General features: G+C 53.3%; 1 protein-coding gene across 1 annotated transcript in view; it reads right to left on the bottom strand.

Moving 5' to 3' along the window:
* Positions 1-13019, bottom strand: part of VSTM2L (V-set and transmembrane domain containing 2 like) — a 38172-nt gene that overhangs the window by 11254 nt on the left and 13899 nt on the right. Inside the window, exon 2 of the mRNA XM_020892119.2 lies at positions 693-862. Within this exon, the coding sequence (XP_020747778.1) occupies positions 693-862 (170 nt within the window). The remainder of the gene's footprint in view (positions 1-692; positions 863-13019) is intronic.

Genomic DNA, 13019 nt, shown 5'->3' with positions numbered 1-13019 from the left:
GTGTGAGCGTGAGTGTGTACATGTGCCGTGACTGGCTGCCTCGTGTGTCTGCAGGTATGTGGAAGGGCATGAATGCACACGTGTGTGTGTGTGTGACAGAACTGGGCAACAAGACTGCCCTGTGTTTAGAGGGCCATGGCTCAGCTGGTAAAGAATCCGCCTGCAGTGCAGGAGACCTGGGTTCGATCTCTGGGGTGGGAAGATCACCTGGAGAAGGGAAAGGCTACCCACTCCAGTATTCTGGCCTGAAGAATTCCATGGACTGTATAGTCCATGGGGTCTCAAAGAATCGGACACGACTGAACGACTTTCACTTTCACTACAAAGCAAGTGCTCCCAGGGCTTGGAGAAGGTGAGTCAGGAGACCCGCTTTGCCCATTAACCTGGGGCCAGCTCCCCCACCTGTACCTGAAGGGCGGGACTCTGCTCCCTGTAGGACCCTACAGGCTGCGCGCATCCCAGGTGCACAGCCTGGCCCTGCCCCCAGTCTGGCCACGCCCCCGCCCCCACCCCCACCAAGCTTCCATTCCAGGAAGAAGGGAGGGAGACCGCTGGGGGCTGCAGGGGACGAGCACAGCTGGAGCCCGTGCCCCTCAGAGACGGCGAGGGGCAGAGACATACCCCCTCCCTGGGAGTGGGGGGGGGGGGCGGGATCCTCCCAGCCCCACTCGGAAGTCTCCCCCCGGCGGTACCTGGTTCGAGGCCCACGCCTGCTTGTCCGTCCAGTCCCTGTGGCTCCGCACGTACCACCACTGGATCTCCAGCGAGTAGGAGGGCGAGCCGCTGCCGCGGAAGGAGCAGGCCATCTCCACGTCCTCGCCCGTCCGCGCCGTCATGTCGTGGGGCGTCTCTGTGAACAGGGCTGTGCGGAGACACCGGGGGAAGGGTGGCCAAGGGCTCGGGAAACCTCAGGGCCGCCGGCGGGGGGTGGGGTGGGGGAGGGGAGGGGTGGGGGGAGAGGGGCAGGGGCGGGGTGGGCCGGCGGCAGGTGGGGCATCTGGACCAGCTCAGCGCGGCTGGGCAAGAGGGCTGGGCGGCGGCGGCAGGTGGCAAGACTTGGGGATGAAGGAGGAGGTCCGGGGGCCCTGAATGTCCCACATGGGCCAGCCCTCAACCCCCGAGATCGCGGGCACCAGATTCTCTGGAGAGGGTAGTGACAGATCCAAAGAGGGCTTGGTTGGAAGGTGTGAGCAAGGAGGCCAGGAGGCCAGGGAGGAAGCTGCCGCTTTCATCAATTCTTCCCAGTTTCTCCACCAGCCCCCGGCCCTGGAGGGTTCTTCTCAATCCCAGGGCACAGCATTCAACACAGTCTTTGAGAAACAGTACCAGACCTGGGCCCCTACCTCAATCCAGGAACCCTTGCTGGGGTCCCCTCTGCCCAGGTTGGAGGGCAGGCCACTCCCACCTTCCCCTGGTCTCCATTCTGTCCTATGAACAGGCCTCCCTTTTCCTGCCTCACTTTGGTCTCCGCTGTTCCCAGTGCCTGAAATGTGCTTCCCTTGTTCCCTCTTTGGCCAGGCAAGTCACTCAAAGCTCTGCTGAAACCTGGCCCCCTCAGAAAGGCCTTCCCTGACCCACTGGGTCAGTTCCCCTCAATGCCCTGATCATGGTCACGGTCACGCCCACCTCCTGGCTGTGGGCACTGCCTGTCGCAGCTGCAGGACAGCAGAAACCGGAGCTGCCTCACTACACATTTCCTGGCACCTACGAGATGCCTCGAACAGGTGGTACAGTCTCCATCCTCTCAAGGCCCCGAGGGGGTGGTGGGAGACCCAGCTGCCTCCCATCACCTGCCCCCCCCCCCCGCTGGGTCCAGCTCCCCAACAAAGCCTGGAGCAGCGGTTCCCCAGACCCAGCAGGACCCCCACCCACCGCCACCCCCGCCACTCTGTCAGGTAAACGCGAAAACGGGTCCTCACTCGGTGCAGTTCAGCACTGCTCCCACCATATGTTCTGTTTCTCGTCTTTCCAAACAAATACTGTCCTGAGACGTAATTAGAATTCTTTCCTCTTCTCAGGATGGATTATCTCGCCCTGGAAGGATGCCTGGCAGCGGCAGGTCACCCAGGGAATGTCGCCTCTGTTGGTCCCCGCCACCCCATGTCTGTTTGGCTGCTGCCAGGCGCCCCCACCCAGGGGGCAGACAAGCCCACCTTGCAGCCCCCGAGGTCCCTCCTGGCACTGCTCACCTCGGAGCTGGAGGAAGACAGAGCCTGACTGGAAGCGGGGGTCCTGCTCTGGGGTCACCTGTCGCCACCCCGCTCCCGTGATCCCAAGCGCTTTGGGAGGGTTAGGATTGATAAAATCCTGTTGTTTCTGCTGTACACAGAGGGTTTCCAAATGGAGCTTGACTCCAGCAAGGAGCCTGTGGGTTAAGAGAAAGTCTGTGACATCCTTGACCTCCAAGGTCATGGGTTCAGGCTGCCCATGTTCTCTGAGGTTTGCGAGGGACTGACTGCCGTTGCGTAACAAAGCCAGTGTAATTAAGAACGGACATTGTTTGAGTTACTGAACACGTATCAAGAGTGGTGTGTCCTTGTTTCCAGTGGGCAGGAAACACAGTGGGCTACTGGAGGAAGGTACCTGCCCGCCCAACTTTGCCCTCCAAGTGTCCAGGCCCCCCAAAAACTGTAGGGTCTCCCTTGCCTCCTTTGTTCTTTCTCTTATGCCCCCATTAGGTCTCTGGGGAGTTCCATGGGTTCTGTCTCCAGAACATCTCCTGAATCAAGCCCCTTCTCCCCGCTTTCACTGCCCCACACTAGGCCAGCCACCACCATCTCTCATCCATGACATTGTGGGAACCACTGGTCTCCCTGCCGCCACCCACCCTCCTCACTGATTTATTTTCAACACAGCAGCCAGAAAAAATTTGGCAAAACACCCATCAGTCCCCCCATGTCTCAAATCTCCCATGATGCCCTCTCCCTAAGACAAAAATCCAAAGCCTTTACGGCGGCTGACAAGGCCCTCCATGTTCAGGCCAGTCCCCTGCGGAGGGAAAGCTTCTACTTTCCCCCTTGCTCATTCCAGTGCTGACACAATGGCCTCTGTGCTGTTCCTCAGATGTTCAGCTGAGATCCTACCTCAGGACCTTTGCACTTGCCATTCCCCCTGCTTAGAACTCTTCACCCAGATTATCACCGGACTCCTTCCTCCCCTTGCATCAGGACTCTGCTCAGATGTTGCCTCTTCAGTGAGGCCTGAGGGCTTCCCAGCTGGTGCTAGTGGTAAAGAACCTGCCTGCCAATGCAGAAGACGTAAGAGATGAGGGTTCAGTCCCTGGGTCACGAAGATCCCCTGGAGAAGGAGATGGTAACCCACACCAGTATTCTTGCCTGGAGAATCCCATGGACGGTGGAGCCTGGAGGGCTGCAGCCCATAGGGTCGCGTGGAGTCGGACACGACTGAAGCGACTTAGCACACATGGACATGCAGCGAGGTCTACCCCGACCACTTCACTTAAAGCTGCATCCCTGGGAATGCCCTGGTGGGCCGGTGGTTAGGACTCCGTGCTCTCAGTGCCAGGGCCCCGGGTTCGATCACCGTTCGGGGAAATTATATTCCACAAGCTGTGCAGTCAAAACAATTAATTAAAAAATTTAAAAATGAAGAAAAATTACAAAATAAAATTTGCATTGGGAAAAAAAAAACCAACAACCACATCTCTTGCCACAACCCAGAGCTTTGAAACCCTCTTCCCTTCCAATAGTGCTGCCCACTCAGATATCCTGCAATGAGGAAAATGGTCTATATCTGAGCTAACACAGTGGCCACCAGCCACATGTGTCTGTTAAGCATCTGAGATATGTATGACTAGTGTGAATAAGGAAATGAAGTTTAAGTTTTACTTCATTTAAATTAATTTAACTTTAAATGTAAGGACTTCTGTGGTAGTCCAGGAGAATAGGCCTGCCAATACAGAGGACATGGGTTTGATCCTTGGTCAGGGAACTAAGATCTCATGTGCCGAGGGGCAACTAAGCCCATGTGCCACAACCACTGAAGCCCACATGCCCTAGAGCCCATGCTCTTGCAACAAGAGAAGCCGCTGCAATGAGAAGCCTGTGCACCACAATCAGATAATAGCCCCCTGCTTGCTGCAACTAGAAAAAGTCTGTGCGAAGCAACAAAGACCCAGCACTGCCAACAATAAATATTTTTTAAAAACTTAAATGCATATGGCCACTTGTAGGGGATTGTTGTTGTTCAGTCACAAAGTCGTGCCCGACTCTTTGCAACCCTATGGACTGCAGCACACCAGGCTTCCCCGTCTTTCACCATCTCCTGGAGTTTGCTCAAACTCATGTCCGTTGAATTGTAGTTAACAGTTACTGTATTGGATAGTACAGCTAATACACTTATTTTATGTATGTTTATGGTCTGCTTTTCCTTCCAGGAGGCAGGGTTGGTGCCTGTCTTGCCTACTGATATTTTCCCAGCTCCTAGAACAGTGCTTGGCACATACTAGGTGCTCACTAAATACTGATGCCGACTCGCCAACTCAAGCAGGACTGAAGGGGGCTGCCGAGGACCTGAGCCAGGTCCTCAGGAGGTCCCCAGGAGGGCTGGGAGGTGATCAGAAGGAGCCGTTGGTAACTGGCCCTGGGGACAGCCAGATTCTGCTTTGATCCATGCCCCTACCTGCCCAGCACCTTTGCAAAAGGGGTTAGGATGAGAGCGGTGAGGCCCCCAGTTGGATCCGAGGTAACTGGCAGTGTGACCTTCCTGGCCAAGAGATAGTGAGAGTGACGCTGCTGTTGTAACCCCCTCCAGGTGTTCCTGCCTGAGCCATGGGAATCAGAAAGTAACCACCATCTTCCCTCCTGCAAGTGGAGACAGGGGATCCAGAGCTACTGTGTGGAGAGGAGCTTGCTCCCCACCCCCCACCCCACCCCCAGGATCACAGACCTAGGAAGGGCAGAGCCAGCCCTGGAACCTGGCTGTGTGACTCAGCCATGGCGCTTCTCCTCCCAGGGCTGGGGGAGTCCTTCCCACAGGAGGAAGGGAAATGGTACTTGTGGGTCTCACGGGTGGAAGGAAGGGCAGCGATGGGTTTCCCCAAGGAAACGCCTTCAGTGGGGTTTCCATCAGGGTGACCTGGGGAGGGGCTGGCCTCCATCCGCCTTCACTCAGCCTCCCCCTGCCCACAGGCCCCCAGCTGACTGAAAACCCCGACCTTGGTCCTCCAGCTCTTCTTATGGATGCAGAAATCTGGCCCAGGGCTACTCAGCAGCCAGGGGTGGGCAAGGTCAGTCCCTCTCCCCCAACCCGGATCCCAGTAATCGTCCTCTAGAGGGCGCTGTCCAACAGACAGGGAATGCGAGCCCCTCACCAAGACAGAGGGCATTTTCAATTACTTGTCACCATGTTTTTAAAGTAACCAAAAAAAAAAAAAAAATTTTTTTTAAGAGGTGAAATTAATTTTAATCATTTACTTTATTTAACCCAAGATATCAAAAAATTATTTCAACATGTATAAAATTATTCATGAGAAATTTTACATTCTTTTTTGTGCTAAGTCTTGGAAATCCAGCATGTATTTTACATGATTACAGCACATCTCAATTTAGGCCAGGCACCTTCCCAGTGGTCAGTTGTCATGTACGGCAGGCGTCCTGGCAGGTGGTGACTCTGCCAGCCTCAGCTCCGCACTGCTCAGAGGAGGCGGCCCAGGCCCAGTGTAGGGCAGTAACCCTTCCAAGGTCACACAGTGGAGTCTGGATTTGAACCTAGGACAGGCTTCCCAGGTGATGTTAGTGGTCAAGGAACCCACCTGCTGATGCAGGCGACCCAAGACATGGGTTCGATCCCTGGGTCGGGAAGATTCCCTGGAGGAGGGCCTGGCAACCCACTCTAGTATCCTTGCCTGGAGAATCCCATGGATAGAGGAGCCCGGTGGGCTACAGTCCATGGGGTTGCATGGAGTCGGACACGACTGAAAAGACTTAGCACACTTGCACACACACACTGTCTGACTCCCAAGGCCGTGTGCTCTTTCCCACAGAACTCAAACTCTTTTGGGTGGTAGGCCTCTTTCTTAAAAAGGAACAGTCCTCAGTGGCCAACCTTTTTCTGGAAAGTCCTGAGGAGGAGCCTTCCTGTGGGGCCAGGTGGGGGGTCTGTTTTATTCTGAGTGTAAAGGCCTAGGCTGGTACTGAGGAGGCATTTCACCCGGCCTGAGGCAATCAAGGGAGGCTTCCCAGAGGAGGTGCTGCTCCCCGCCACCCCCACCAGCCCCCGGTGGGCCAGGTAGTCCTGAGCCCAAGTGGGGAGGGGCCCTGGCTGGGAGGATGGAGGGAGAATCTGCTCTGAGAACTCCTGTGAGCCAGGGGAGTTGGCTGTAGGTGCAGCCACCAGCTCTCCCTGTCCCCAGGGGGCTCTGGTCCCTCGCTTTCCTTCTCTCTGATCCTCTCAGACCCTGCCAGGAGGCACAATGTTGGGTGGGTTGAAGGAGGCCCCCTCAGGAGCCCATTGGCTCCATCCTCCATGATGGAGGGGGCAATGCATTCTCAGGACAAGTAGGGAAGCTGAGGCTCTAGGCGTTTGATGGCATATCTGAATCTCCATATTCCAGAGGCAGCAACATGAGGGTTTGTTTGGGCCCCACCCCAGAGAACCCCCTTCCTGAAGGGAGAAGCCACATGCAGGTAAGTGCCAGGACTTGGAGCCGGGGAGGAGGGACTGAGCCTGTTTCTGCCATCAGACTTGCCGTGTGACCTTGGGAAAATTTCTCCCCCTCTCTGAGCCTTGGTTAGCTCCTCTATACAATAGGGTTAGTCCTCACAGTCTGAGACCCCCACCAGCTCAGACAAACCCAAGGGAGCCAGGTCCTGGGCACTGGGAAGGGGAGGGGTCCCTTCCACTTAGGGGAGGAGGGGACTCTGGGGGAAGAGGAGGTGACCTGGCCCTTCAGCTGCACCCTGAAGGAGGGGTGAATACCAATAAGCAGAGGTGAGGAAGGATAGTGTGAACCAAGCAGGGAGGAAGGGAAACCCAGGGAGCTTTGTTTAAAAAAGAAAAATAATAATAATAATCACACCTTTTAAGGGGCATCTATTAGCATGATGCTGACATTGTCTCTTAACAGTTTCTAATCCACTCACTCCCATTTGACAGATGAGGAAAGTGAGGCTCAGAAATATGACATCATTTGTCCAAGATACACACAGAGCTGGATTTTGAGCTTAGGGTCTGACCAGCAGGCGTGACCAAGACCCTGGGTGTCCATCAGCTCCCATCAGAATTTGGTCTGAATTATCAGGTCAAGTTCAGCCACCAGATTCCATTCTTCTGTGTCCCATTTGCACACCTCCAGAGACAGGGAGCTCAGCTCCTCCTGCCTCCACTGAAGATGGGCGGTTCTAGTTGTCAAGAGGTTCTAGCTCCCTCTGCTAATTCTGTGATGAGGACTCAGCATCAGCACCAGAGACCAGAAGGTGATCCACCTTAATTTTGATGATGACGATGATGATCTCTGACAAATATGGAGTGCTTGTTAGTATTCCATATTTGTTAGAGATCATCTTCTCTAACAAAGCCCTCTGCCAAGCTCTTTACACACCTTTTCTCATGCTCCCATCAGGATGCTACGGCGGGGGGTGGGGGGGCGGGGAGGTGTGATCATTATCATCCCCATTTTTCAGATGGGGAAACTGAGGCTCAGATGGGTTAAGTGACTTGCCCAAGGCCCCAGAGTCAGTGGTTATGTATGAACCCAGCTCTAGAGGACTCCAGAGTGGCAGCCCATAACTTCTAGACCATGCTCTTATAACCCTCTTCCCAGTCCCTCACCCTGCTGCCTCCTTCCTTCTAGCCTCTCAGACCCCTCCGCCACCTCCACATCAGCATCCTTGCTGAGTTTGGGATGTTCAAATCCTCTTTCCTCTTTGACTTCCTCCCACCCCTCCCTGTTCAGATAACTCCTCCCAGCCAGGGAGGCTGATATAATTATAGATGTTTGAGAAGGATATGATTGTTCTCTCCATCTCCAGGGCCCTGAGCAGGGCTGGGCTCACTGGGAAGACAATTAAAACCACTGTCCACAAATTAGGATTCTGCAGGAGAAGGAGAAAGGCGCTTGATTGAAGGCAACATCTCCTTCCTTTCTGCTTTTAATTGGGGGAGCAATGTATTAATTAACCCCAGGCCTGGTTATCGGGCATCATCTGCAGGAAACAGCTTGTGGCTACAGCCGGAGTCACTGAGTTTGGCTTCTGAAAAAGGCAGGAGATGATCTGGAAGATCTCACCTGCCCTTAAAGAGCGGGACCCTGACCTCCTTCCTAACCTTTCATGCCCGGTTCAGTACAAACATCTAGCACTTGGCCTCTGGCATGGATCTGAATCCTGTTTCCTTGAGTCCCTAGCTGTGTAACCTGGACAAGCCCCTTTACCTCTCTGAGCTTCAGTTTCTTTAGCTGAAAAAAGGGAAGAATGAGAGGATAAAGAGAAAGTTGCACAAGGCAACATATGCCTTATGCCTGGCACATAGTAGGTGCTCAAGAAAAAGCACTCCCTTCTCTGTTTCTAGCTCAAAATCCTACCACCTCCAGGAAGATGTTTAAAGATGCTTCCTTGTAGCTTCATCAGATTATGCAGTGGAGGCAACACTTGTATTTCACTCACACCTGGACCATGACACCCCTCATCCATCAGGCCTGTACTCTCCTTCCTCATTTGCTCCCAACAGTCATCCCTGCCAAGCCAGGGGGATTCACACAGGTCCCAAGGAGGCATGTTGACCAAGGCAACCCTAGACCAGTAGCCACGTCCCTCCATCTCCAAGGCCAAGTTCCTCATCCCAGACACTCTGGTCCAGCCCCAGGTCTCCCTCTGCACAACCCTTTCTGCCTTTCCAGTCTCCAGGTTACTGGACTAAGACTGTCTCTTCCAGGAAGGCTACAGGGACTGGCCCCCAGCCCACCCATCAATCTTTGCTGGAGCTAATATTCCCCTGGGAGACTGGTAGCAGGGGCAGCTCCTTGTCAGGGGAACCAAGGCAGATCTGGAGCTAAAGAGAGACAAAGGGGGCAGAGCAGAGAGAACCAGTGTGGCCCCTGGGGTCCCGAGGTCATCTCTGTCCCAGGTCCAACCGGGAAATTTCTTGCCGGGAAATACCGAGTCAAGTCGCTGCTTGCTTAAAACCTTCAGTGATGAATGTATAAGCAGGATGTGGTCCCTCCATACAATGGAATATTATAGTCTTAAAAAAGAAGATTCTGACATCTGCTCCAACATGGAAGAACCCTGAGGACATTAGGCTAAGTGAAATAAGCCAGTCACAAAAAGATAAATACTGTATGATTCCACTTCTATGAGATTTCTAGAGTAGTCGGACTCATAGAGACAGAAAGCAGAATGGTGGCTGTTGGAGCTGGGGGAGGCAGGCTGGGGACGTCACTGTTTAATGGCTATAGAGTTTCACTTTGGGATGATGAAACAATCACGTAAGTGGATAGTGGTGATGGTCACAGTAATCTGAATATATTTGATGCCACTGAACTGTACACTTAGAAATAGTTGAAATGGTAAATTTTACATTATGAATATGTTTAAAAAAAAACAAACCAAACCCACTTCCTGTGGCTTCCCAGCTCTGTCACATGGTTTTTATCAACAAAAATTTCCCTGCACTAGTATCTAGAATGCTCCCTCTACCCCCATTTCCATGGGGGCCTCTCACTTCTTTCGTCTTTGCTCAAATGTCATCTGTTGTAGCTTCCCTGTCCGCGTCTCCCTCATAGTTTTCCTTACTGCTTACTAATATATTATATTCTCACTTAACATCTCTCATGTACTGTCCCTCTTCCACCCAGGGTGTAAGCCACTCAAAGGCAGGAGATTTTGGTCTGTTTTGTTTACTGCTGCACCCTGCCAGCTAGAATGATGCCAGACACATAGTAGGTCTGTTGTCACACAAAACATACTTGCAGCAGCTCTGGTTAAAGACCGAGAAAGGATCCCATCCTCCCTGCCCTGGAGGATCAGCAGGGAGCTCCTAAAGGCACTCATGCTTGGGACGCCCCATTGAGAAACTGCCAGCTCTCAGGGTCAAAGTCAGACTCCCAGGTTGAGCATCCGAAGCCTCTAGCTCTGGCCATGCCCAGAACCCAGTTCAGCCCCTCCTGCCCTTGGGCCATGTGTGTGTATCTCCCTCGGGGCACAGCCTTGCACGGTTCCTGGAATCCCTACTCATAAGTGGCCCTCTGCCTGGAGATGCCCTCTCTCCCTGGGCTAGGGCAGAAGCCCTCCTTGGTGCCCCTGATGGTCTCTGAGTCCTCCATTCACTGCCCCACTGACCTGTGTTATATGGCAGGTATTATCAGGGTGTCTGTGTCTCCCCCAAACTGGAAGCTCCCCCAGGGCAGGGCTCCATATTGCCCAAGATAGAGGAGGCACACAGGCAGTACTGCTGGGCATGTGCTGAATGAAGGAAGGTTAGACAAAAACTTAAGAGACTTAAGTTAGAAACTTGAAAGAAAAAAACGAGATGGAGACATCATCCATTCATTCATGCCGTCATTCACCCACCCAACATTTACTGGGCATGTGCTATGTGCCAGATTAGAGTCTGGGGGGACAGTACCCACAAGTGCAGATGTATGGACACAGGAAACCAGGGAGGTCCCGAGTCGGGCCCCCACAGACCCACCCCACCTCCCACTGGTCCTCGATACCACCAATGCCCAAGCCCAGTCTGGCCCACTGGGTTCAGCCAAGGGGCTTCCCAGCAAGCTGGCAGGCAACCTGGAGGCTTTCCGTGATGACGCATCAAGTTGTCATGTGAAGTGTGACCAAGGGTGAACAGGGCAATAAAGAAAGGCTGAAGCTCCAAGAAGGGCCCACAGCTCACCTGCCCTTGAGGCCCAAGGACCAGAGCCATCAACCTTGCGGGGTGACCTTCTGACTGGAGGCCCACAAGGAGCCAGAAAGTTGAGCTGTGTGTTCCCAATAATCCTCACAGCGACCTGCTGGGCAGGGGTCACTGTCTCTTTATTACAAGCGGGGAAGCTGAGGCTCAGAGAACCTGGGGGCCATTGGGGACAGTCCCCTGCCCCAGTGTTGAAGGGAACCCCTCTATGTGGCAGACACTCTAAACAGGACCCCACTTCATCCTCCCAGAGAAAAAGGAAAGATAGCACGAAGTCATGTCCGACTCTTGTGATCCCATGAACTATATAGCCTGTCAGGCTCCTCTGTCCATGGGATTCTCCAGGCAAGAATACTGGAGTGGGTTGCCATTTCTTTCTCTGGGGGAACTTTCCGATCCAGGAATTGAACCCAGGTCTTCCACATTGCAGGCAGATGCTTTACTGATGCTATTTACTATCAGTCCCTGCTCACAGACGGAGCCACTCAGGCTCCATGCCTAAGGAGGCAAAGTCAGATTTCAATCCCAAGGCTGACTGTGGAATTTCCCAACCCAAACTTCAGTCCTCTCTCACCCACTCTCCTCTTGCAGCTCTAGAAAGTGAGAGTCACTGGGGGACATTTCCAGAAAGCCTGCTCTGTGACCAGCTCAGCAGAGTGCTGGAGCCGAAAGGGTGTGTGACATGGGGTCAGAAAAGCCCAGAGCCTCCTGAACTCCCAGCTGGGAGGCAGAACAGGGAAAAGAACTGTGGAGGGAGTGTTGTTTGGGAAGCTCCATCTCACATGAGACTCTCACAGAGCTCCTGAAATCAGGGCACGTAAAATGTCCATAAGAGGAAAACCTAAAGAAGTGGGATGAAAAAGCCTCCGGGGAATGAGAAGCCTGGTGGGGATGTGCCCAGGGTGGGGGGACACCCAAGGGTTCCCTGTTTCCTCCTGGGCAGCCCCCACCTTGGGCAGGTGGCCCGCAGCAAGAGGGATCGAGGTCATGGAGGCTGTTTCATCTTGGAGTGGACAGGTGTCCTCTTCTCAAGAAGTGAAGAGGAGGGCGCTTTCCTGGTGGTCCAGTGGCTAAGAGTTCATGCTCCCAATGCAGGGGGCCCGGGTTCAATCCTTGCTCGGGGACTAGATCTCACATGCATCAATAAAAAGATCCCAAGTGCTGCAACTAAGACCCGGTGCAACCAACAAAGTTAATAATAATAAAAAGAAGTGACAAGGAGTGCATTTTGTACAAAAGTTTGAGGAACTGAGTGTGCCTTCTTGGGATGATGGGGGCCTGGGCATGTGGTAGGGACTTAAGTCCTCCCTGCAGAAGAAATGAGAGATCAGCGTTCACGGATGTCTACACTGGGCCAGTTCCTGCGCTGGGCTTCCAAAGATGCTCAGGCCAGGCCCTGATCCTCAAGGGGCACACATTCTGCAGGAGCTACAAACACACAGACCAGTAACTATTGTTGGGACTGGGTAACTAGAGGTGGGACTGAGCCTGGGTTGGCATGTACAGTTGTTCAGGGTGTGCACCATTCACAGAGCCAGGAATCCTAGTGCCCTGCAGAGATGTGAGGCACACAAGTGTATGCAGAAGCTCTGGATGGAGGCGCACATCCTCGGACAGGAAAGCTTCCGGGAAAATGGGACAGGGTTGGACTTGAACACTGATGGGATTTGCACAGCCGGGGTGCTCAGGGACCAGAAAGGGCATAGGAAAGAGAGTTTTCCAAGTCCAACATTTTGGGGACCACTTTACCATTTCTGCAGGATCCCTGTACCACCTGCACTATTATTTACTTAATATTTATTTTCAAAGCATCTTTCTCTTTTTTACTTAAATAAATTCTGCTTAAAAGGAGACTTTTATTACTGCCATAAATGGAAAATCAGCATCACTTGCCATAAAGAGAGGGTAACAGTAAAAATAAACACTATGAAAACCAAACAGCGTTCGTAAATTCTAGCCAGGGAAGGTTGCCTGCTGAAGGCTACGAGACTCTGTCCCTATTTCCTCTCATTAACAGGGGAGATGGGTGAGAGTTAGGTGTTAAATTCAGAGTGGCACCAGGAAGACACTTTCTTCTTGATCAGAAGGGCTTGGGATGCAGGTCCAGCTGACGTGTGCCTATCAGTGGGCGGTCACCTCCCCCACTGTCA

This window comes from Odocoileus virginianus, chromosome 9 (assembly GCF_023699985.2).
Source record: "Odocoileus virginianus isolate 20LAN1187 ecotype Illinois chromosome 9, Ovbor_1.2, whole genome shotgun sequence".
NCBI lineage: Eukaryota > Metazoa > Chordata > Mammalia > Artiodactyla > Cervidae > Odocoileus > Odocoileus virginianus.
The sequence above is the reverse complement of the archived record's forward strand: the minus strand, read 5'-3'. Positions and strand labels throughout refer to the sequence as shown.